The following is a 26,792-nucleotide window of genomic DNA, read 5'->3' as shown; positions in this document are numbered from 1 at the left end:
TGTTTATGGATCTTGCATCACATTTCAAGCCTTTCTTCAAGTCATTAATCCTGAAAATTTAGTCTTCTGTGCTGAAGGATACAGAATTGCTTGGGTCTTGTATAGAAGTGACATGAAGAATAGGAGCAAATTCTTAATCCCATTCAAAAAACCATGAGCTTTGGTGTCAATTTTAGCTGGAATAGGGCAAGGTTGGAAGAATCTCTTTGTCCTAGGCTGGAGTGAAATTTTTACAGATTTTGAACTGAGACTCTTATAATATTAGAACCTTTGTAATAGATACATACAGCTATGATTAAATTACATACGGAAACACAAAAAATCAAAGGAGAATGGAAATAAATCAATACATTTGAATATCTGCCTGGTGCTGACAAAACCTTTTGTTCCCTTTGCTGTCTGCTGTTTAGAAATGCAGGCTGACCCACAGTGTTGTGCAAGATAGGACAAATGACCACAACATGTAGCAGAAATTAGAACTCCCGTAAGAAGGTTCTTAAAGCAAACAATTCCTCCCCAGTTTTTTCAAAACTAGGCTCAACAGATCTTTAAGTTCCAATCATATCGTGTGATGTACTTGGATAAGGTAAAGTGTCAGAAAATATAGATGCACAATTAAATAGCACACTAACTGCATCAAGATTTCATTTTCCTCATTTTTGTTCATTTTTCATGCAAAATAGGTTTTCACTGATAAGTACCAAATTAGTTTTTCTTCCTGAAGAAAAGAAAAGGTATTAAATGGTTATTAAGTCTTAACACGACATACATATCATAAAGAACATGTGATACCATAGATTGATTATAGCAAGTGCGTTGTCAATATTTCATTTAGAAATCTGTTTTTAGCAGAAGGTAATTTCTATTCTTTTTACCTTCTCACAGTAGTTTTTCTGTGTATTTACTGGTCATGCATTGATGGAAGGTGGTTTTTCTGGTGCATGAATCATCTTTATAAAAAAAAATTAAAAATTGTTTATTTGTATCTATAAAAATTAATATTCCCACAGAAAGTGTTTACCTCATAGGCTTTCATTATCATTGTATATATTAAGTTTGTTTTGCCTTCAAGAATATAAGATTAAATTATTGTTTAATGCCTGGTGGAAAGTATATGATGCAGGAAAACATCAGTAGAAACAAAGCAGGGAAGTGATTATTTACCCCCCTCAAGCTAATCAAAATTCCTATTTAGCTGATTTTTCTGTGACCTCTGATTTGCATAACCCCATCAAGGTTTCCTAAGCGTTTGCTTTTTTTTGCTGTAACCCCATTAATTCTTAGGATTTTATTTAATCCGCCTTTTGCAATTTAAGATCAGCAGTGGTATTGATTTCTGAAATGTTCTATAGCGTGGTTTGTGTTAATGCATGTTTTTACACGTGTTAACTGTTCTAATATATTTTGCTTTGAAAAGTAAAAAAAGTGTTCAAAACTGTTTTTATTTCTTTGTTTATTTCACATCTCTTTGTTTACTGTGTCTTGTTTGGAATTTATTGCTTTGCACTTCATCCAGAACACCTTGGACAGCATGCAGGTATTTTAGGGCATAAATTCTCCTTTCCCTGTCCTGAATCCTGCACTTTTCCCTTTAAAATGAGTATGAGAGTCCTGCCTAACCTTGCATGGGATGTGTGCTAGAACCATTGTTATGCAAGCATGCCTGGCATTTATCAGCTCAATACCAAAGAACCAAAATTGGATTTTTTTTCTACAAGAGATTAATCTTCCAATATGGCATGATTTAATGAGAACTCAGATACTGGTTTTGAAAGTTAATTTCTTATGAGCATGCCCAGTAAGAATGGTTTGGTAGTTTATTCAAGATTGTAGCTTTCTGACTGTGTGGATTTTGTCTGAATTCAGATCGTTTCTTTGTTAATACAGAGATAATTTTATGTGATGTTTTCACCTAAGCCACCTACTGAAAGCCATTGCTGCTGTGTAAACAGTTGAACTATGAAATGATATCTCCATAGCAGAATATGTGAGCTAATTACTAGTCTGAATTCAAGCTTGTCCACCTGGAAAGTTGCTCATCATCTTCTCTGTCTTGTGTGAACAGTATCTGTCTTGCAATGGATTAAGTCTGCTTCATTTTCCATTTAAGAAGCTCTTCAAGTTTTAGAAATAGCACTATGTATTGTATGAGAAACTTAGCAAGTCCTAAGTGTCACACATTCAATATAGTATACAGTAGAGAATGTCTTTTCCCACAACCACTGCTATAGGCAGATCCAGTTTTAGGGACATCTGGTAGAATTGGCACTGTTGTGCCATCATTATTAGGGTAGGCTGTATGGGCAGAACCATGGTACAGAATAAAATTCAGTACTTTTGAGAGTGTAAGTACATGCCTTGCTCTGCAGTGACATACATGAATACATAGATTTTTCTACAGTGAGGTGAGCTGGCTGGCTAACAGTGAACAAAGCACCTGCCTGAAGTCAAGAAACAAAGATAGATATGGGGATGCATCCTGTTAGTACTATTGTGGATCTTATGGCAATTTTTTCTTTATATAGTACCGGTTTGTGCTCACTTCTAACTCATAACCTTGATTTAAAAGAAGTGGTAAAGGCATTTTTATTCCAGGCTTCTTACTGTCGTGAGAGAACAACTTGAAGATTCTGGATACTCAAAAGAAAAGTCAAAGAAGGCATATACTGAAATGAAAATACATTTTAAATTAATAAATAATAATAATACATTAAAACTTTTTCAAAAATATATTTAAGGCGGCCTTAGCATTGCATTGGGGTCTGGGTTGTGATGTTTTTATTTTTTATTTTACGCTAGAGTTTCCATAACTGCATGTGGAAAGGTCAGTATATACTCAGAGAGCTGAATGGCTGAATCCTTAAACTTTCCATTGAAAAGAGACGATCTAAAAATCCAAAACACTTTACTCTTTTGTTTGCTTGATGTTCTTTTAAAATTGTACATAGATGCCTTATTCATGTAGCAAATTAACAAGTAGCAAAGGCTCACATTTCGGTTGCTCAAAACCACAGTGAAAAGATGAAAGACTAAAAACAAAAATCAAAGCATTTAATGTTTGTGTAGAACTCCTACAATGTCTCTGTATCTTGTTGTTTTCTGTTTCATAATCAGTCAGATAGATACCCTGAGACTTCTTTAGCAGAACTAAATTAATTTATGTTTTATGAAATCAAAGAAATTATATCCTCAAAATTCACCGTAGCTTTATAAATGTTACCAAAAAAAGGAACAAACAGTACCACCTTCTGTACTGGAAATTTGGATTTTTGTGTTCTTCTGGGGACTATAAGTGTTTTGTTTATCTTTAGCTGTGCTAAGATCTTTGTATAGATGGTATGTAATATATGTCATTTTCTTGATATGTAATATGTGCAGTTTTCCTTATATGAACTAAGAACATTTTTCTTTCAAGAAAAAGAAACCTTTAGTACAGTTGAAAGAATCTAATTGATATCCAGACTTCCTTCGTTAGTGCAGTTGTTTAACTAGGCATATGCTATAAAGGGGTTTTTAATGAAGGAAAGTGATGTTTGTTCATCATAAAGCATCAGATTAGGATATAATGCATTAACTTTCCACAGAAGGACCCTATTACTGCCTCTGTTGAGCTACTTCTGCTTGCAGCATTTGGGTCACAGCACGTAAGACACGAGTGCTCCCTAGGTCTCAGACGGCACTCTTTCTCTGGCACATTTCCAGAGTACAGACCAACTGTTTGCCCTGACGTAAAAATCAGACCTCACAAATGAAATTCTCAGGAGCTTTGCTGATTCTTCAGTCTTTGCAACAGGTGTTAATATGCTCTTTCCTAACTCTCTGGGCACTCTAGATTTGTGTTTTTTCTCTTCAGGAATATCTGATAGTGCATTCAAACAGATACACAGGCTGTTTATAAATGCAGATTGAAATTTAAATGCATTGTATTGAAAACATTATTATATCTTTAATTTAGCTATTACAATAAATGTACAGATTTGGATAAAAGGTTTTTTTCATGCTTTACTGTCTTCACTACTCATATATGTTTTGAGTAAAAGCTGTGGAAGAAATCTTCAATTGTCATGCCCTTTGTCATTCTTTTCAGCCAGGGTTCTGTTTTGTTGAAGCCTGATGCCTCAAAATTAAAACAAAAATGTTTGCCAACAATGACATTTTGGTACTTCTCACAAGCTTACAAACGATCTCCTCTTGGCTGGTATCTGAATTACTTCTGTGTGGTTTGGCATCTGTAGTGAGGAGCATTGTTTTTGAAAGGGAATTCAGCCAGAAGCTAGGCCCACGTTCTGCATGAACCACTGTGGGGGTTTTGTTGTTGTTGTTGTTTTTTAATACATAAATGTTAATCAGCAATTCAGGAGGCTTCAACTTAGCAACAGAGGATGGGCAAACTTCAGAAAAATACCTGAGTTTTAGAAAAAGTTGGAAAAGCGCACAAAAGTGACATTCAGACACGTGTAGAAGTCACAAAGCTGTAGGATCTGTTTGCAGGTGTTCTTGGCAGTGATTTTTTTAGCACTGCCAAAAAATATGATGAGGAATTTTCCCCTTTGGAAATTGGGAAGTACTTACTTCAATATTACAGGGCTACTAAAAAGTTTCATACTAAATATGGGTAAGAATTGGGGGAGGGGGAGAAAAGTGTGATTGTGGGCCTGTTTATTCCAAATAGTTTGCCTATCCTGGCTTCCTGGTACATCAGAAAAACCTGATGGTGTCACAGCTCAGTCTGATCTCAGTCAAATGTCTGTGTTATGTCTTGCATATGCAGGCCAAGGTCCGAGAGCTAGAGGAGAAATGCCGGACACAGAGCGAACAATTTAACCTCTTGTCCAGAGAACTGGAGAAGTTTCGACAGCAAGCAGGGAAGATTGATCTCCTGAGCAGTAACTCGGTGGCATCCTCAGATATCCCTGGTTCTCCTGGTAAATCTCTATCCCAGTTAATGAATGGAATAGCCACTTCTATAGGCAAAGGTAAGGACCAGAGTTTTATTTGTAGGTATCTGTTCTGCCCTGTAGGTTTTATGACACAGCTCAATGATGTAAATAGAGTTTGATTGCACAAATGCAGGATAGAATTCACCCCTGTTTCTGTTTTGTGACTTGATTAAATTTCAGAGTATCTCTTCAGTCTTCACTGTGGTTGTTCCAGTTTTATTCAGGCACTGCTGTCAGCAGACTTCTCAGTAATTGTTGTTGGGTGTAGTGATAAGAAACCTGTTCAGTGTTAAAATGATGTATGCCTTAAGTAAATATCTACTGCTGTTGGAATAAGAAAGACTGTCTGCATACACAGGCTTTGTTGTAAAACCTTCACTGTTTCAGAGACAGGAGCAGGTCTGCTATCTTGTTGAAGTAACAGCTCTTGGGGAAGGAAAGCACAGAGACCCCACACTGCATTAGCCATTACATAAAATAAACTTGTAAACAGAGCTGGGTACAAAATAGGAAAACTGAATGAAATATTTTGACGAACATGAAAATGCTTTTGATTTAATTGCATTTGTTCAACAGAAAATATGCACTTCTCCATAAAAACTTGAAAGTAAAACATTGAAAAACCTGTCAATGGAAGCAAACACAAAACCACAAATTCTGTCACAAAGTGATTTTTGTAGGAAAGGAGTGTCATGGGATATATTTTAACAGAACTGAATAGGGATAATATCTACAGTTGCTTATTAAACTGTGCAAGGTTGTGTTTAAATTTTTAACTGTGTTTAAAATAGTATTTGAACATGTAACTTCCAAAATATTGTTGATTTGGGTTTTAAAAGAAGTGGAGAATGTAAAGTTAAAAAAAAAATATTACTTTACATCTGTATTGATGTTCTTACATTTATAGTGCCTAGTATCTTCAACACAGTATGTGTTTTTGCAAGATCTGTGTTGAACTTTCACCAGGTCATCTGTTGCCAGAGGCAACTGCTCCTCCTAAGTACACAACTTTGTTAACGATTTATTATTTATAAGAAAATTGCAAAGATCAAGGCAAGAGGTTACCTGAGGACACCAAAAGTAAATTGCCTGTTAATTGCATGTTAGATTATGTATTATGACTATGGTGTTATTAAGGCTGAGGAGTGTGCTCACCAGCTCAGTATGACACATGCTAGAATGACTTTAACTACTTGTTCTGCAAAGGAACACATGGCAGGTAATTTCCATTAGTTACAAATTCGCCAGAAGTTGTTTTAAAATGAGTACAAAGAAGAACTGGAAAAATGAAATCGTCTTGATTTTTTTTTTTTAATTTCATCTTCCTAAGCTTCTAGAAAAATTCTGAGGCATAGGGCCTAGAAATCACAAATAATTTCCCTATCGTTACAGATGAGCAGTTATTTTCAGTGAAGGGTGCTAAACTCAATGTGAAACCAAGTCAAAAGGAACCAAGGTGACATCCTTCCTTCATTTCACTTCAGTAACTTTATATTTTGTATGCCTTGGGTTTATGAACACAAAATTCGAGCTGTTTGCAGTCTTGCCCACTGTGGTGCGTATTAGTTTATGGGTTTTCTGGATCTGGAAGTCTTACCTAAGTGGATATTAAAGTGCACTAAATGGAGAATTCAGAAGGCATTACCTGATAGCCATAAGAATGTAGTAGAAACTTCCTTAATACCAACAGGATTATCTCCTCATGTGTCTAAGGACAGGATTTTCAGAGCAACAATTCAATTAAAGGAAAGGTATTAGGTATTGAAATGTCCTTTAGGCAGCTAGTGAAGGTCCAGTCTGCGTCTTTGGAATTGATCTAAATAGACCCCAACCCTTAAATAAAAATCAACTAAACTTTTTTAGGTCCTCAGTCAAATTCTCCAAATTAACTGATATTTATTCTTGAAATACTAACGGAAACAGCTTTTAAAAAAAACCTTCAAAACATAACAAACAGAAATCTTCCAAGAAACTCTTGACTAAAACCACAGAAAACACAGCTAGGTCAGTACTGAAGTAATTTAAAAGCCTTGCTCTGTAAACCTTTTCTCATAAACTATTGATTTTTGTGCCACTTAGAATTCAAGGCCTGCAGCACTAGTGTGTAAATATCAGAAATCCTTGGACGATATTCATTCTCAGTATGAACACACTGATAATAAATAATGTTTGAGGAAGTGGGCAGGATTTCTAATTATTAAAATCAAACATTTCACAATAATGATGGTAATGCTACAGTGAGTTCTTCAGACCAGAAGTGTAATTATTTTTATTATGTGTGAGGAAGAAAGAACACAAGAGGCAACACAAGGACAGCTTTCAAAGCCAAGCAAATGACGGAAATGGGATCAGTTTATGACCAGCTCCTTTGCCTTAATTGGTGATGTTTGAATGTATCAGGAAATTAAATACACCTAACCAGAATAGAACATAAAAAGTTCACTCTAAACATACGATAATGTCACAATCAGATATAGAAACCTTAAGATTTATTATTCGTCAGATAAAAGGCTCATTTAAGTGGCCTTTCTAGATAATTTAGGTAGTCTATAATGAATCAGCAGTTCCAATAAATAAAATGGAGAGTCTAATTGTACTACAAGTATGGCCAGCTGTAATACTGCTGAGATATTTAAATTAAGTCTGGTGTTCTTCCTTGCCTCTTTCCTTGAAAGGGTGTTCTTCAGACTTCCTTAAGAGGTATTTGCCAATCATGGGAAAATAAAGGCCATTTTGAGCTTGTATCAATTTTATGAGATTTTATGGACAAAAACCCTGTGGCTTTATAAGGTTCTTCTCTAGTATTTAGATTAAAAAAGAGACATTTCCACAAGCTGCTGCATGTTCTTATGAACTGACTTCTTGTATTTTTCATTTTTAACTCTTCTGGTTTTTTCCAGAATTCAAATATAAAAGGAAAGGTGCATTCTTTTTCTTAGTTTCCAGTGAGTTAACAAGTTTTAAAATGGTCCTTGTAGGTCTGATTCCTCCAGAGTCTATTGTTCAAGCCCAGGGACATCAGTGAAATTGCCTTGGATGAACAAGAGAACCTAGTTTGAAATTGTTTCTTTTTTGGAGGTAAAGTTAGGCCAGTTTTTAAACACAGCCATTTTTGTCTGTAGTCATGTATTCACAATCTGCAAAGCTAGACATCCTGTATAGAAATGATCAGGAGATTACAGAGATTCAGGAGGTTTCCAGAGGAGTGTGCTTCATGCACAGTGAATCTCAATTTCACTTTTTGCAAAGGCATTGCTTGATGATGCTTGTGTTTGTTTTTTTTTTTTTTTTAAATCCAACTGTGTCTCTACATACATAGAATCAGCATGAATTTACATATATTATTTAAGCATCTCGTGACCTTTTAAAAAAGCCTTCTGTCCAGAATACACAGGAACTAACTGCTAACGTTGATGATACAGCTTGCCCAAAAATCCGTTCTTTCCTATTTATTGCAGATATTAGAATACCTTGAAAATGCAGTAATTTTTAAGCTGCTTTAAGAAATAGATCACATTTTGGTCCCAGATAAAAACAGTGCCACAGCATGGGAAAGAGCCTTAGATGATCAGCTTCTGTTATTTCACACACTTTTTCATAAACAGGAGTTGATGGCACCCAGGACAGATTTTATTGAGCAGGGAGATGTTACATTGCACAAGTAGCCAAACAAATAGAGAAACAGAGGACACTGAAGGTGGCAGTAAGTCCAGTTAGGAAGACAGATCCATTTTCCATAGCCAGATTTGGGGCAGAAGGTATATTTCCACGTACATTGATGGATAGGGGTATAGACTTACTCTGATGGGAAGTAAGGTATCTGAGTAGGCTGTATCTAGTTATTAGCACCATCTGGAGCCATAGGTGTGTCCAGTCACATGATGCAATTACAACTATCACACAGTTTTCTCTCCTATGTATTAAGGACGCAAGGTAAATTTTATGTACCGTGTTTTACAAGTGGAAAAAATAAGACAGTTGAATATCATCCAGTGTCTTAATATTCTTGGAGTTCTTGATAACGTGTGTTCCTTTCCTGGTTATCATCCTATATGTATGCAAAGCAAGGGCTATATTGTCCAAGAATCTTTCTCCACATTTTGTATGTAGTGCAACTAATTCAATAACAAAGCCTGAAAAATCCAGGAGGTATGAGACCGAACAGCAGTTTCCTTTGAATGAATAATCACAATTGGACCAGTTATTTATAGGCTTGGCGCTGACAGGCTGATATGGCAAGCACATTAACAGCAAACAGAAGGAGCTAAATTGGCTAAAGATATCTGAACGGGGATGACTTTTCTGTTATATATGTGAGAAAGGTTCCAAGAATAAAAAATGTGCCCTTTTCCAGCCTGGGGATTGCTGTAAGCGGGGCTGGTTGTAATTAATCTTTTGTATGATGACTTGTCTGTTTCCCTGCTGTCAATGTGCTTAAGCTGTCCTGCTGTAAATTACAGTGATGCAGAGAAAATTAATCATATTGGACTAAGGAGCACACCAGAAAAACCCTTTGGAGCTTATTCTCCTCTGCAATATGAATAAAGAGGTTCCACTGATAATTCCTGGCGACGTACATCTGGGAAGCTTGCAGTTCAGTAGCAAAACATTGCTGTCCAGACTTCTGGCAGAACTGGAGAGGAAATGCTGAACCTACACATATCCAGGGTCTGTAAAATTAGAGCATAGGCTCATTATCTTAATGACAGAGAAAAAGGAGAAGACACTCTGCATATGTGATTGTGTCAGCAATGCCCTAGACTCTGTGCTTTGCTATAGCTTCTGCTGATGCTGCAAGTATAATTAGGCTAAGTTTACAATTTCCTGCTTGTTTTCATGTGGTTTTGGGACAAAACTAGCAGTAAAAGGGAAGAAATGTAGAAGTATTTTATATTATGCTTTATTAGTCTGTCTTGCAACCTTGATGAAGTTGTTCTTTTTACTTGTCTTCCCTCACCATTAGGCCTGGTTTTCACTTGAGTCAATAGGAAGTAAGAGTGTTCAGCCTCTTGTAAGGCTGCCTCCTTAGGTCCTTTAAATGTGCAGTATAGTCTGTCTTTTCCTTTTTATTTTCAAGTGCTTTAAAAAAGTACAATAAAAATATTGGAAAAGCATTTCTGGAGATTTTTCCGTTTTCATTGCCTATGTCTTCCATTTTTTAGAAACTGGAGAGATGGCACTGTGATCAAATTATGTGTTTTAGTACTGGTGTTAACAAGGAGCTCTTAAGGAATGTGAAGCCGGTGCTCTTGGAACTTACTGCCCTGCAAAAAGCCAAACCACTTCACTTCAAAAATAATATCCTGCCAACTAAATTATTAGCACTTCAGTTGCTTTCTTAGAAGATAAATGCACAACTTGATTCTATTTTCCAGTATATGACAGAGTCCCCAAAAGAACTGTTGTTCCAGCAGCAGCTTTTTGGTGCTTGGCATGTTAAGCAGCATGTCAGATAACTTCTCCAAAGGTATCTGGGTGCTCAGAACAAAGGTGGACTTTTTTTTTTTTCATTAGGGGAAACTGTAACATTGATTTTTTTTACATTAAAATACCTTCACTTTCTACGTTATGTTCCATTACATATTGTTGACTTATGTAATTTACCAAAAGCCTGGGAACTAGTAGGCTTAGCTACTTTTACTTTCTGCAGTCTACCTACCTTGGTGTTTTTCTAGAATGATGTCTAACAAGAGGAAAAAATAACTCACTGCTGCTTATTAGTTGTCAGTGTTTCTGCCTGAGAACAATGACTTATTCTTATATGTGTTTTGTTCACTGCCAGGTCATGAAAGTCCTTCTGGAAGTCGTTGTGTGATTTCAGAGTTTATACGACCCCTTCAAATATCTGGAGACAAACCAGAACAACTGTCTGTCAAACCTACATTCCTGTCCAAGTCAAGATCTGGTACCCCAAGATGCAGATTTGATTCAGACGTGAGTCTTTTTACATTTGTTACTGAAAATTTATGTTGTGGGGCCAAGGCTTCTCTTCTCCAGGGGACCGATGCAGGTTGATCCACCTGCTTTTAAAAAGTCAAGACATGAGTGTTCTCATTTTCTGAGACAACTGGAGAATGTGACCAGTGGCAATTTAACTGATTTTTTCAAAGAAGTCTCAGCTGATAGCCTAGTTACACAGCATAAAAAATGTGTGCGTGAGAACCTCAAGCTTCTATGAAAACCTCAGCCTTCAATGATGCATTCAGAGTGTTGTACTACTTCTGTGCATAAGAGGTGTCAGTTAGCATTTCTGTCTGTTTTGCTGTATGTCAATGTTATGCAGGTTTATTATTATTTTATTATATCTACCAAAAGGTGTGACTGTGATACAGCCTGGGCAAATGGAAGAGAAATTCCATGCAGTGCCCTGTCCAGACAGGTATGCTCTGACGGAGAAGTAGCTCTTTCTGCAGGACTTGTTCTTTGCCTGGTTTTCCTGATGTTTGAATATTCTCACTACAACTAGGCTGACAGCACCCGCTAACAGCAGTGTCCATCACACTCTCCTAAACTGATATTGAGCCTGTAACCAACCTGGAAGTGAAAGTTGCAGAATGTTTTCACTAAACTATCACCATTCAACTTTACAGTTTGTATTTAATTGTACTTTGGAAAGTTTCTGTTCCTCCTTTCTTAGAAAGCTTGTCTGGTTTTCAGTAGAATCCTAGTAGAAAGCCAATGGGAAGCTCAGAAGAGCTTTACAAAGGCACCGTAGCAAGATGGTTGTTGATATTTAGGACAAATGTTAAATATAAGGAGGTATAGGACACATTTTGAAAACCTTATAGAAAGGTATTATTTTCTATTAAAGACTGAAAACCTGTTTCATACGGGCAAACAGCCATGAGGAAATGATCTTCAGATTTTACCCCTCACATTACACTCCTGAATTCCATTCTTAATCTTTACAGAAGTAAATAAATTGAAACTGTGTGCATATTTTCTATCTATTTTATATTCATTGCTACTGAACCTGTGACAGTTGATAGAATCAAAATGTTTTTAAATGGATCACAAGTCCGAGTATGGTGTAGGATATTCGACAAAATATTAGGTTCTTGTATAGTAGGATTTCCATGGGCATATCTAAGGATTATCCACAGATAAATATATGTCTATATTTATGTGTAGCAGCATTACTGAAAAGTGGAAACATTCACTGCTTTTTCAAGAGGCCACAGAAAAAGCAGCCCGAAGTAGCCAAACCAGAAAAAGCAGCTTAGCAACAAGATTTAAGGAAACAGAACTAACAGCAAGGAACAGAAGAAATATACATAAAATTTAATTCCCTTTTTCTATTATTTTTTATTTATCTCTCACTGAGAATGTCAAGCCCTCTTTTGCAGAATTGTTCGTTGTGTGCCTTCTAGAGTGTAATTATGTGATACATACTTACAATATACAAGCTTACAGAAATTAAGCTCCATTCTTTTTTAGAGGTATCCAGACCCAGGGGGAGAGTGTATGAATAAAATCTAAAAATGGAGCATAATGCTGTGAAGTCTGAAATAAATAAAAAAATTATATGCTGCAAAAATATATCTGCAACTTCCCTGATTGTTACTAGTAACAAATTCTTCCAGAAAAAACATTATTGGGTTAGTTATGAGCTTTGTGACATGCCCATAAAAAGGTATTAGGATAATAACCCTTGAAAATTTGCCTGCATCCCCAAATGCTACACAGGGGACAATACCTGTTAGCTGACTTTTACTGTCCTCCTCACTGGAAGTGGAGTGTTGGCAGAATATTGTATGTTGTCCTAACTCACCTCTGAAGAGTTAATTCAGAGGGAAAGTGACTTGACTCAATATTTTCCTGGTGCACTTTTGTTTCGTACTGGAAACCAAGCAGGGACCAGTTTAGGCCTGAAAGTTGCAGTTCAATATTCACTCTGTCCAGATTGTAAAATTTCAGCCAATTTTTGGTCAATTTATCTTATCTGATCCCACTGTTAAACCTAGTATTCCTACCTTAATTGAAGTTCTCTCAAGCTCAGGCAAAAAGTTGTTCTTTTTTCCTGAAAGGCTTCATAGCATACTGTAACATAAGCGGAGGAAAGAGGTGCATCTCTCACTTTAGAAACTCTACTAGGCTCAAAGTATAACAGAAAGAATAACTATTTTACCAGTGAGATACCTAGCGCAGAGCTAAAATAGGTGGAGTCTGTGTTGATTCAGCACCATAATTTAATCTCCAGGCTTTGTAGACCAGATTTGTAATGGAATAAATGTGTGGCTTTGCAGAATTGAATTAAATATGTTGGTAAATTCAGAAGAAATATATTATTTATTTCAGTTAGTGGAAAGGCTGGAATTCAACAGATGCTGCTGCTGTGGATTGGATTGGCAAGGGGGTACATTTTATGTGATACTCATTGTTTCCAAGTGTTTGGAAGTTGACACTTGCAGCAGCTCTAAACTCAGCATTTGTCTTAAGTACTTAGTTACTGGTATCAGGTTTCTACTATTATTTTCTGATTAAAATATCAGGGTATCACCCTAGGTTGTCCATGTGATCATATAGCTATACTATGCCCAGAAAAACTAGGCATATCACTTACAACAGGTCATCTTGGAGTAACTGAGTTTACTATACTTTAATGAAGACTTTACTAAAAGTTTAGTCAGGAGGGTGAGGTGGTCAGTGAGACTGGTATGGTTAAGTCATGCCTATTTCTTTAGTCAGCAGCATGAAAAGGGGTGGTGTGGTCAATACCACATCGCCTTCAGCCATCTCCACTGACCAAGCACCAATTTACTGGTGCTTTGTCAATTTTGCAAGCTTTTGAGGAAAACCAACATCCAGTCTTAGGCAGGTGATGTGACTCTAGCAAAATGTCAAGGAATTAGCTCAATTTCTTTGACCTGTTAGAATCCAAATTGCAGTTCCTTTTTAGCCTAAGCCCTTCTAAGTAAAATTAACCAGTTCTGTTCCATGTTAGAGTTTAATTTATTTTTTTTTAATGTTGTGTGCTCGCTGTCTGATTTGTCTTTTTTTTTTTTTTTTTTTTTTCTCTACAGATGGATAATGATCAGAATTCCAATACCTCAAAGCAGAGATATTCTGGGAAAGTCCATCTTTGCATTGCCCGTTATAGGTAAAAAACCCAGCTCATTACATATATAATGTATATTTGTAATAGTCAATATTTGGGTTTGCTTCACTTTTATTCGTGCACTGAATTATTACCTTGAGCTAATGTTATGGATAGCAGACCCCTTTCCTGTTTGCACTGGCTGCAAAATAGTGCCATTTCCATGTGCTTTAATTGTCAGAGAAAGTTTAACATGGTATGGCTCTTTTACCCACCACTATTTCTAAACGAGATGAGAATGTGTACCTCCTACTTTATAGGGGATGCTCAATTTGTTTTACAAATTGCTTTTTCATCAATGCAAGAAAGCTTTAAAAGTTCCTCACATCTTTGCTTTGCACATTAAAATTTCATATGTAAAGTACTGTCACAATAAAAATTTCTGTGACTAACAATTTCTTTCAGGATGGATATGGAGTTAAATACTTTATAAGAAGCTTTTGTCTTTGTAGCTTGTTTAGCTATAACTCCCTGTTTTTGTCTTTCTTTAACTTGATTCTGCTGAAGTTGATAAACTTGTGTTAAAAGATTGCCATATAAAATAAATGGAATATGGGGACTGGAAAAGACCTCCACAGCTGAGCTGGCTTTAATTCATTTTAAAAAATAAATAAGATTTTGGCCATTGTGTTCAAAGAGACCTAAGTGAGAAACATGTAAGCAAATTCTACAGAAAAAGATGTGGGTTTAAGTGTATAGTGCTTAAGCAAATAGGTTGCGTTTCATGGCAGAGTGTTGGTGATACAGTTACGGTTCAGAACAACAAACTGACCTAGACTTTACTCAGAATATATATTTCAGAAGGGAAGCAAAAAGACTGAACTGAGGAATTACCTTCCTGTGTAGCCTTGGAACTATACACCTTTTTCTGATTAGTATTCAGTTGTGTGGGGGTTGTAAGTTGAAGACACGTTTCCCATCTGTACTCCATTGCAGTTACAACCCTTTTGATGGACCAAATGAAAATCCAGAAGCAGAGCTCCCCCTTACGGCAGGAAAGTACCTTTATGTGTATGGAGATATGGATGAGGATGGCTTTTATGAAGGTATTTTTTTAAATCTGTGAATTCATGCTAATTCATGCAGATCCAAATCAGTTAATCTGTCAAACACGCTCCCAGTGCTTTCCTTCATCTACTACCAAATCAGTTACTAAAATAACCCCTATCATCATTGTGTTAATTAACAGAGTTTCTGCACCAGCAAAGCTAATTATAAGATATTTGATATTGTCAGCTTTTCCTATTGGCAAGATTTAGGTTGACAAGAAAGCCTACTGGCAGTTCTGGTTATTGCCTCACTGAGCCTTTACATTCTAAACTGTGAATGTTGTTTACATACAGTTTTCATTTGTATCTTCTTTCTCTTGTCTACTTGCAAGGCATTGACATGCAAGAGGTATGGTCTTCAAGGATTTTAACGGCATTGTTCTTTCTCACCAGGGGAACTTCTAGATGGACAAAGAGGACTAGTCCCTTCAAATTTTGTGGATTTTGTTCAAGACAATGAGACCCGATTATCAAGCACATTAAGCAGTGAACAAGATCAGAATTTTATAAACCATTCAGGTCCTATTTTGGAAGGAGATCTCTTGGAGATAAGTCCACCAAGTCACATAGACTCTAGCGTAATCAGCAATGGCGCAGGGACTCTGGATGTGAACATTGATGAAATTGGAGAAGACATTGTGCCTTATCCTAGAAAAATCACCCTTATTAAACAACTAGCCAAAAGTGTCATTGTGGGCTGGGAGCCACCGGTAGTGCCACCCGGATGGGGAACCATTAGCAGCTACAATGTTCTGGTTGACAAAGAAGTACGGATGAACATAGCCTTGGGAAGCAGAACGAAAGCTCTTATAGAAAAGCTTAACATTTCTACTTGTACATACCGAATATCAATTCAGAGTATTACAAGCAAGGGTAATTCAGACGAACTGCAGTGCACTTTGTTAGTTGGGAAGGATGTCATAGTAGCCCCCTCTAATCTTAAAGTGGACAATATAACCCAAATTTCTGCTGAGCTGTCCTGGCTCCCTACAAATAGTAATTACAGTCACGTGATCTTTCTTAATGAAGAAGAATTTGACATTGTCAAGGCTGCTAGCTACAAGTACCATTTTTTTAATTTGAAGCCCAATATGGCCTACAAGGTGAAGGTCATGGCAAAGCCCCATCAAATGCCCTGGCAGCTTCCCCTGGAACAACGAGAAAAAAAGGAAGCCTTTGTGGAATTTTCTACATTGCCAGCAGGTTTGATTTTTTTTCTCCTTATCCCAAAACTCTCCAGTTAAATTTCTCTGAAAATACTGGATAAATTAATCTAACCTTTAGCTTTATGCTGTAATCCCTATCACTTTCATGAGCAGACTGGGGATTATTAGATTGCTTTATGGTATCTAAAATTAATTCCTGTCCTGTGTTATTCTCTACTTTGTTCCTGGGTAAGGACTGAAGCATTTTTGGGACATAAACTAGGGAAAGCCATGCTTATCATCATCACAGATCACATGCTAAGTGTTTTATCAGATTAATCTCCATTTGTATTTAATTTGTCCAGCTATAGTATTTCTGGTAGTAATTTATTTTTGTTGGTGTGAACAACACTGGGGGAAAAAACCAGTTATTACTTCTGACATGTTATTTGTATGTTATTTGTGTGTCTTAAAGCACTTTTTACATAGATGATCCAGCCCTTTTCTGTAATGAAAACCAACACAGACATCATAGAGAACCACACAGTCATTTAGGGGATGTAAATGCATTTTGGTTGTGAATTTGTAATCATATTGTACAATTTGAATTTGTAAAGATAAATTGGTTGTGTTTTGGAAAGTCTGAGGTTTTTTCCCACCTTTTTTACATTAGGAATGCTGGTAAGTGTTACCAGTCATTTCCCAGTATTTAAGAACAGTGAAGTAATGTTGGAAACTAAAGTAGAAATAAGGTACTGCATTTAAAGGATAATCTCATAATTTGGGGAGTGTATGGCAGTTCGTGAAAAATTTGAACGTCTCTCCCTACAGATCCATCTAACCAAGGTCATCTAATCAAGGACAAGTAGAAGACTCCTTATATATTCAGACTTTCAGAATGCCTCTGAAGCAGGGACAGTCAAGTACAAGTGACTCCTAGCGAGTGAAATTTCAATAGCATGTACTGTGCTATGGCTTAATTGACTCCCTGCTGGGATTTGATTCTAGCAAAGGGACAGGAATTAGTTCTGGTCTCTTCCTTGCCTTGCCTGCCTTCTATGTAAAGAGGTGTGCAGGACAGTAATGCTGGTTGAGTAGAGAGGGAGTTAAGCTTGTATGTCTACTGCTTTTGATGCTGTTGATTTATAGTTTCAGTAAAAATATCCTCAGCTCAGGCATTTACTCTTTTAAATCATTTCAGTGAGATAAGTGGTAGTGCTATTATAGAATCTGCTAGAAGTGGGGGCATTTTAAATTTTGTATATGTTCTGTGGGAGTCAGGAGATACTGCCTACATGGTGGCTTGAACTTATTAAATATGTTGACTTCTTCGTTATTTGGGAAAGGCCTTTCAAGTGAGGTTTTTTTCAAGCCAAACACTTAACATGCTGTATCTTCCTCTAGTTGCTGAAGTGTGCTAAAGCAATAAAAGAGCTGTTCTCTGCTAAGGAGCTAAAATGCAGTGAAGCATCTGCTTTTAGATCCAGAGATCCCAAAATCTTCCCAACCATTTCACAGAGCATTTTTACAAAAGCGCATCAACTTTTCACTGTTATATGGCAAAATAAAATAGCAACTGTTGAAGTGATTAGAGGCTGATGCTTGTATTTTAAAAGTCATTGAAATAAAGGGAAAAGGATGCTTATGAAATCAGAGTCAGAAATGGGAGTTACCATCATAGTGTGTCATGGTTTTGTCTTGCAAGTATTACTGGCTTCGAGTAATCACATCTCTCTTCTTCCAAACTACAGTTAAAAGAAAGAAGTTAAAAGAAAAAAAAAAAGAGAAAGTGTCTTTAATGTAACTAATGCTGTTCTTTCTCTCAGAGACTGGATTATTTTTCCACCTTAAATACCTTCAGTTGATCTACATTGTAAGGGACATGTTTTAAAGATTACTTTAGAGTATGCTGAGAGAACAATAGAGATACTCTGTGTGAAGGGAATCTTTTGTTGTTGGGCTTCTCTAGAAGATGCACGGGGTGAATGATGTCACTTAAACCTTTAGTTGAGGTGAACATCAGGTTTAGCAGACAGCACAGCGTGAACTGCAACATAACTGGCCACAGGTAGCTGCTAACATTTGTACTGACATTTTTCTAAGGGCTTCAGAAATGTTTACAAATGAATGCATGTGCTTGCTTTATTTGAAGCTGAGAAGCTCTGCTCTTTAATAGTGGGTTCAGTGAAATCCTTACAGAAAAGGATATCATCAGCCACTTATACCAAAAAAGAGTGGGGTCCAGTGAATGTTTTAAAATTTTCACACTGTATCAAATCTCAGGGGTTTTTTAGGAATACATTAAGCAAAAATGAACTTGAGATAACTGCTTACTTTTCAAAGCTAGAGAGAGCAGTTGCGTGAAAAGTACAGGACAATTAGAGGTCACCTTTTCATTTTTCTCTTTGCATATATATCACGTTTTGCATGATTTATACTTGAAAACATATTGCTTCCTATCGGCCCAAAGCTGAGTGACAGCTCTTTAGTTGCTGAGCAATTGAACTCCGCTTCTTGATTCATCAAAGCATTACAATTGTCTAAGTTAAAATAGAAGTAGTTCCCTTTTGGGTGCTCAGATCTAAAAATAGACATAAGTATTGACAGGATCAGGACCAATGGGACTCTTACAGGTTTTGAGCTAATTTCGGTAATAAGTTAATGAAGACCAAACTGTAGCAGAATTTGGAAACAAACATATATGTTGGTGACCAAGACCATCAAAAGTCATCAGGAGTAATTTCCATTTAATGGTGGGGAAAAATAGAAACCATGCTACGCCTTGGGCTTTACCGTTTATTAAACCTCTCTCTGCTACAGCCTGTGAAGGTCGAGATAGACTCCCTGGGGATTGTTTGGTTTGGGGAGAATGGAAGGAAGGTGACTTCTCCTGCAGGAGCAGATTAATGTCATTGTCATTGACAAGATACTGGACTAGATCAGATGCATTCTTTCTTGTAAGCTGAGGAGCTTTGCTGGGTTGGGAGCGCTGATTGTCAATGAAATAGGATGGTCAGGGAAGCTGAAATTCAATCCTAAATCAAAATCTACATCTTGGCCAAGAATAGTATTAGGACAGTTTGCGTACTTTGGCCTTGCAAGTTAAAAATACATTATAGATACAAGGGATGATATAGGCAAAAATTTCATCTTGTGCCTGTAGCATCCTGTACATGACCACAATTTTATTTCCATGCCCACCAGAGGATGAAATTCAGTGACAGCAAACTACTGCAATGCACTGATGGTTTGCCAGCATATCTGGAGGCTGAGGCTTGTGTGATATTTACACTTGTGTCATGATCTGTTTGGTAGCAATGAATACACACAGTTAAAATACTTGTAGCTTTTTTGGTAGATGAACAGAAATTGGTTGTGCTTAGCTCACTGGCAAAAGCAAACCCACAGCAACCAAGGTTTGTATTCTCCCAGCTATTACGCAGAGATGGCTACAGCTGATCCCTGTTTCTGAAATGTTTTAGCATGAAACACTTCTCAGGGTTTGACTGTTAAATTAACACCACAGGGTGCCTGAAGAATTCATGAGCTAATAATCTCTATGATATTTTTTACTTTAACTTTCTGTCCAAAGTAGAGCTATTTATAGTAGGGTAATAATGTCTTTTAATTAAGCGTATTTGTTGTGCTATTACACTAACATACTGTAAATGCCTTAAAAGGTTAGTAGGCGTATTTTTTAATTCAGTGCAGAGAAAAGACTTTGAGTCCAGTTGTCTTCAAACCAGCGTGCTGCTGGTTGAAAAGGTTGTTTCAGCTTGCAGTCCACGTCGCACCTTAGTGTCAATGTGATTCTGTCCTATAAATTGTGACTTGGAGCCACTGATGGTCCAGAGAGACAGAATTTGAAAGTGATTTCTGAGTATGTAGTGTGCATTCAGTGCAGAGATACATACCAAAAAGTCACTTGCTGTCACCTGCAGCAGTTTTCCACTAACAGTGCCACTCCGGGGCCCTATTATCCCTGCATTTTTCTGTTAACATCTTCTGCATTCAGATTAAGTAGCAGTTATACAGCCTGGAGGGATAAAAATAGGTCCAGAGCAAATTGCAAGTACAGACCATCTTGCAAAGGAATATAGCTTCGTTAATGGCTCTAAGCTGAGGGTCAGTTCCTGGCTTCGTGACCTGCTGAGCCTATGCTTCTGTTTTTGCATAACTGCAATAAGGATATTTTGTCTTCTTAATAAAAAAGTGCTTTGAGATCTGTAGTTCCCGACCTGCAGGTATATCAATTGACTTACATAGTTCCCATCTACGGCTCAACAGTGACCAGTCTTGTCTGTCTTAGGTCCTCCAGCTCCACCTCAAGATGTTACTGTACGGGCTGGGTCCACGCCAGCAACCATACAGGTGTCCTGGAAACCACCAACTCTGACAGCAACAGGGACCTCCCATGGCGCCAATGTCACGGGCTATGGGGTTTACGCAAAAGGTCAACGGGTGAGTTCTCCTTCCAGCGTAACAGTGACTGTAACATTCGGTGAATTTCAACTGACAGGTAAAGGCAACAATAAAAGTGTGACAGCACTTGAATGAGTGCAGGGTTTTCTCAGCTTCCAGTAGAACCTACTTTTTTGGTTTTGCATAACTTGCTCGTTAGCTTCCTTTCCGGAAGCACTTAAGCTTTTGGACAAATGGTTTGAAAGGATTAAAGACAACTGGTGCTAACGGGTGTGGAGCCCTAATATGGGCTCTTGCAGCCCACTTTGTGTTGGCAATAATTCACTCCATGTTAAAACTTTGAAGGTTGTACTTTAGTGGGGTTAAGAGGGGGGGTAAACGTCTTCATGCTGCTAAGTTGCTTGTTTGTGTACTCAGGTGGCGGAGGTGATCTTTCCAACAGCAGAGAACACATTGGTGGAGCTAATGAGACTAAAGAGTTTGGAAGCAAAGGAAGTTACAGTTCGAACACTCTCTGCGCAAGGGGAATCAGTGGATTCTTCTGTTGCTGCCATTCCATCTGACCTACTGGTGCCTCCAACCCCTCACCCCAGAACTGCTCCCAAATCTAAGCCATTAGCAAGTGCCGGAGCCCCAGAAACCAAAGAAGAACATTTAGGTCCACATTTAAAAATGGATGAGTCATGGGAGCAGACTCGTTCGGCATCCCCTGTTCATGGACACATGCTTGAGCCACCTGCTCCTAACTTTCACAGCCCGCTTCAGGGGAGGAGGTCTCCATCACCCAACCGAATACTCCCTCAACCTCAAGGCACACCCGTCCCAAACACTGTCGCAAAAGCCATGGCAAGAGAAGCTGCACAACGAGTTGCAGAGAGCAATAGGGTAAAGGCAAACTTTTTCTTAAGGCTTTTTGGGGCTGGCTTTATTCATTGTGGCACTTTCCATCAAAGAATTTTTTCATCATATGCCTTAAGGAGAAGCTAATCATTCCAAAAACATGAAGATCCATAGTTTGAGAAGCAGTGTGCTAAAATTCTGTGCCATCTTCCACAAATATGCTTGTAACCATAAAGAGCATTGATCAGCCGTTGATCAGTGTAGAAACCCCATAACATCACTAGAAAGGTTGTCTCCAAAAATGCAGAGCCTTACTTCTGGGGGGAAAAAAAAAAAAAAAAAAAAAAAAAGAAAATAGTAATCATCAAAGTAAGTTGCGCATGGATCCTGCAGGAGTTAAAAGGGAGGCTTGTGCCTATGTGAGAAAAGTCAACAAAGTACTGAAGTACTTTGAAAGAGACCAAAACAATAAAGGGCAGTTTAAAAATGGGTCTGGAAATAGGCAGATAAACCAAAGTCCTGAGCAGACTTCCTCTGAGAGCTAATCTTTTTGGTGGTTTAAAAAATGAGGACAGTCTCATTTCTATAAGGGAATCTAATCAGCAGTCAGATAAGAGACATGTTTGTATTCTAAAACCATCTGCTTTTTCAAAATAGCAAATAGCAGTTTAGATGCACGTAAACCACTATTTTGTATGCTGTTATGGATCTACAGGCAATTTTACATATTCGACCTTCAAGAGTGCCCCTTTCTCAGAAATACACTTCCACAGATGTTTACAACTGCTTCAACATAAGCTGCCACGTGAAAGCTTTTCATTACAGCTCCTTTTGTAGCTGTGAGAAGCAGCACTGCCCGAAGGAGACTCCCTGGATTTGAGACCATTATGACCCATGGCTGCTGTAGTGACTCAGATGCTTGCTAGTTAATTTAAATCCCATACTTGAGGCTCTTGGGTCAGCATAGCTGATGTGTATGCATCCTGACAATGTGCTCTGGTTTTCCTACCCAAGCATACAATATTTAAATACTCCCAGTGCCCTGGGCAGTTACTTTCTTATCACGAGCTGCTCACAACTGTCTTGCTTGTTTCGAGCTCTGGTGTCACTTTTTTCGTACATTGTCTTGGTCCTTCATCCGGCAGTCATCAGTTGTTATGTCCAGTCTTCAGTCTCCCATCATATCTCCAAAATAACTCCATTAATTTTGACAGTTCACACATATCTTAACAGCCCCAACTTAATGACTGTCCCTGTTTTGGGACAGAATTGAGCCAGTGGGTGATGATACAGCTTTGGGGGAGCTGAGTAATTCTGGATCAATAAGGTCTGCTAAATACATATATATTTACGTGTATATTTCTTCCTCTTGTTTATAAGTAAAGCAAACTGGTATAAATTTAATAGAAGGAGAAAAGGCAATTAGTAGCTTGGGCACTCTGAGGTGAAAGTTGATTTAACAACCATATAGGGAAAAAGAATTGAAATACTTTTTTTTGGTTTTGAAAATTGCTGACATAACATATACTCTGAACCACATTTAAGTACATTAATTTTAGTGATGCTTGAAATGTTTAATTCAGGGATCTGGACATAAGTTTACAGATGGCTCCACCTTAAATTAAATCAAATTCTGCCAATGATATTTATTATGTTTAGTCCCTAGTAGCAGAAATTCTTCCCTTGTGGTAGGCTGCTGCAGAAGAAGCCATGTGTCTTCTCCCTGCCCTTCATCTAGCCTGTTAGATGGCTGATGGTCATTGTCATGAGCATAAGCAGCAGGAATCAGTAACTGATGGGAAGAGTCACCTCAGAGCAGAGGAAGAGAACGAAGTCTCATTCTGTAGCTTTTTTTTGTACTGAGGCTAGTGGTAGTGGCTAGGTTGTCCACTAACCCTCTGCCAAGGGAAATTAGTGTCTTTGTTAGCAGCCTCTAACTGTAGAATACTGAGAACTTTGACTTAAGTGGTACAGGGAAGAAAGCTAGCAGCTGAGTTCATGGTCACATAAAAGCATATAATTGTTTATGAGTGAGAGTAATATGACAAGCAAAAAATTCTTGAAAACTCTGAAAAGGTTACAGTCAGGGGAAACTACCATTGCTTTAACCCATGAGTACATTTAAATGTGCCGGTTTTGAGTCTTTATGTCTTATATTTGCCATTTCTTCCACTGGTTGCAGGAACAGGTATGCTTCACAATTTTCCATTTTTTGTTGCTTTGCTAGATGGAGAGGAGGAGCGTTTTTAGCGAAAGGAGTAATGCAGCCCAGTATGCTAACTCAGATGATGAGGAAGATGGCTATGATTCTCCTAATGTCAAAAGAAGGGGGGCTTCAGTTGATGATTTCCTGAAAGGATCAGAACTTGGAAAGCAAGTAAGTAGCCTGGTCAAACAAGTATTTTATGAAGCTCAGCAGGCTGTCTAGGTCACTGTCTGATTATTGTAGCCATATTGGTAACTATACAGACAAGCAGCTAAATTGTGGGGAGGTAGATGAATGTCCTGTTACTGGAGCATAACAGTGTCTAATGGGAACTGAATGCTTGGCACCATGCATCTATAGATCCTTATCCCATGCAGCAGTCTGAAGCACTGGAAACTGAAAAAACTGAAGCCGAAAAAATTGAAATAGAAAATGTGACTGGAATGTCATGTTTGGGCTCTGGGCTTTTTCTGTGTGATGTGTTACTACTGCATATGAAAACGTGCTGTGAAAAAAGGGAAAGGGGGAAGCATTTTTGTGTTCCATAAAAGCCATAACCTGTAATCCTAATTAGCAGAAAAACAACACCATATACATTTGGCATACTGTAATGAATAGAAAGATGTTGCCAGAAGAATTTTGCAGATCTGTGCAGCTTCTAGTCTGATCCCACTGACAACAAATATAAAGTAATTTATTCCATTACTTTCAAGACAGATGTATATTCTAGCTTATGTTTTAGCATGGTCAAATAATCTTGTTAGCCAAACATCTGACCTCCCACGTTGAAGTGTCTAAGCAATGGTATTCCTTCTCGTATCAGTTCTGAGACTTTCTGGAATTTTGGTTCTGTTTATTATAGAAGTTCAAGCATTTATAAATGTATAAACATTGCTCCAAATTTCCAGTTCTCTAAGTATGTGGCTTCAAGATTTTATTTGGTTCCATCTCCACATACAGTGTTTCACATACAATATTTTTAGAATACATGCAATCATGCTGTGCTTACAAAATGTGCTTGTGGGTGAGATGCATCTGTACCTCTGTATGTAATTAAAATTATTCTGGACACAAAGAGGACAATATTTTCTAACAGAACCAGTGATCTTATTAAGAAGGCCTACTGTAAAAAGTTTAGAGTAAAAAAGCTTGTAAGGGACCAAGATCAACTTCATTTTTCTGATAACCAAACTTCATATTTAACCTTGGTAAATAAACTTCGGGGTATCTACCATGTGAGTACAAAGTTGCTGCTCCATGTGGACTTAGTACCACAGATCATTAAAGGGTGGTTTGGAGTGTGTCTGCTTTACCAAGCCCTACAAAATAGAAGGTTTGGATATGAACACTGGGAGGCTGGGAACCTTCAAAGTGTATATTCCTTGAAGCCTAAAAAGATTAAGCTCTGTTAATCTACTTCAAACGTCCTCAAAGCTAGATTTGAAATCTCTCTGGCTACAAGTATTCTCAGATCTGATTAGGTTCAAAATTTAATTTTCATGTAAGGCTGAAACCATTCCTCATTGCTTTAAAACACTACATCAGAAAATGCACTTTGAAAAATAGCAGTGAAATTATGTCTGGCAAAACAGCTGCAGTGTGTTAAGTGTAAATTGATTATTAAATGTTTATTTTATAGCTTCAGAGATATACCTATTTGTAGTTTAATTGCTCATTTGGATTGTTTATGAAAGATGATCACTTTTACTGCTTGCTTTGTTAGTGAAGAAATAATTTGAGAAACCTAATCTGCGGTGGTTTTCTCCTTAAGAAATTATTAGTTTGCTAATTTCATTATAATGCTCATGTGCTGCTGGTATCTTCCAGAAGCAACCGCTATTCTGTACGCTGATTCCCTGTCAAAGGTCTTTGGCTTTCTATCAGTTGACTTGCCTTACTCCATAGTTAAGAGTAAAAACAGTGCAAGCAAATGCAAGTAACGTTAATGTTTTTTCATCAAGCTTTTTATTAGCATTAGATATGGCTGCTAATGGAAATCCTTCATGTCTGCCACATTGTATTTTGTAGGAAGATACATTGATTTTAACCCTCCAATTTAAAATGTCCCACAGGGAAGGGGTGGCATGGATCACAATTCTGAAACAGGGATGCACAGTCTCTCACAGGCTTAGAAAGTTAGTCTTTCTTCCCAGATCCTCACAAGTATTTATGCATCTCAATACCTCTGAGCATCTGGGTCAGTGGGCCTGTCACCCAAGACTAAAATGGGAGTAATCGATCTGTCTTTTGTTACAAAAATGTATGAAGATATTGTTTTCTACAAGCTGTTGATTTGCTTTGTAAATAAATAATAAGGACAAGGGAAGTAAGTATCAGAGATAGACCTGAAATTCAGAGACAGCTTGGGACATTTGCAGGAAGGGCAGTGCTAGAAAACATGTGAAATAATAACCACAAGTGCATGGAATATATGGCCATAGAAGTTTCACTGGAAATCTGCGTTATAAATGCACCCAGTTATTGAACACAGAGTATGCATGCCATATTACATAGACAGTTAATTGATTGCAGGCAGAATTGTGTAATTATTGCTTATATAATATCTCCTAGTTATGTTTTATACCTCAATTAATGTAGTGCTTGAATTAGAAGATTTATGTAAATAATCGAACAGCATTAGCAAGGCATTCCTGTTATTAAAACCACAATGGATAAGCCTTGGAGACAGTTTGCTAGGTCTCTGTAGTCTGCCCAAGCAATCAGGGCTTTATTTCAGCAGTATTGGCCTTCAACAATCCACAAAGCATTGTGCACTTAGTCGGGCAAGTTTTGTAGTACTGTGCCAGTGCAACCCCCAAGTCTATTTAAATACAGCTGAGAACAGAGGTGCAGGAGTGATTTCCTGTAAAAACAGGACCAGGGTTCTACTAGAATGGAACTGATGAAATAATAAAATTTAGTATAAGGGCCACGAAGTTTAGATGTGAAAAATGAAGCATTAGGATATAGTCTAATCTTCTAATTTCAAAAAGAAACCTAAACCATTGTGAAACTGCAGTGACTTTTTTTCTAAGATGATCCTAATATAATGTATCTGAAGGATCTGAAAACACTTATGGTCTTGGCACTGAG

At 37.5% G+C, this 26,792-nt stretch overlaps 1 protein-coding gene across 20 annotated transcripts in view; it reads left to right on the top strand.

Annotated features, from left to right (window-relative positions):
* RIMBP2 (RIMS binding protein 2) overlaps positions 1–26,792 on the top strand; it is a 115,902-nt gene that overhangs the window by 61,985 nt on the left and 27,125 nt on the right. For 13 of the 20 annotated variants that reach the window (XR_007506761.1, XM_049806292.1, XM_049806280.1 and 10 more), the window contains 9 exons: positions 1,517–1,537; positions 4,772–4,976; positions 10,723–10,874; positions 13,964–14,040; positions 14,974–15,083; positions 15,480–16,289; positions 20,541–20,692; positions 21,071–21,538; positions 23,721–23,870. Coding sequence is in view for 19 of the 20 variants with exons in the window: in XM_049806292.1 (XP_049662249.1) it covers positions 1,517–1,537; positions 4,772–4,976; positions 10,723–10,874; positions 13,964–14,040; positions 14,974–15,083; positions 15,480–16,289; positions 20,541–20,692; positions 21,071–21,538; positions 23,721–23,870 (2,145 nt within the window). In the remaining variant the exon portion in view is untranslated. The remainder of the gene's footprint in view (positions 1–1,516; positions 1,538–4,771; positions 4,977–10,722; positions 10,875–13,963; positions 14,041–14,973; positions 15,084–15,479; positions 16,290–20,540; positions 20,693–21,070; positions 21,539–23,720; positions 23,871–26,792) is intronic. The other 7 variants (XM_049806293.1, XM_049806282.1, XM_049806289.1 and 4 more) reach the window with 1 other exon arrangement.

Source organism: Accipiter gentilis, chromosome 7 (genome assembly GCF_929443795.1).
Source record: "Accipiter gentilis chromosome 7, bAccGen1.1, whole genome shotgun sequence".
NCBI classification, from domain to species: Eukaryota; Metazoa; Chordata; class Aves; order Accipitriformes; family Accipitridae; genus Astur; species Astur gentilis.
The sequence above is the reverse complement of the archived record's forward strand: the minus strand, read 5'-3'. Positions and strand labels throughout refer to the sequence as shown.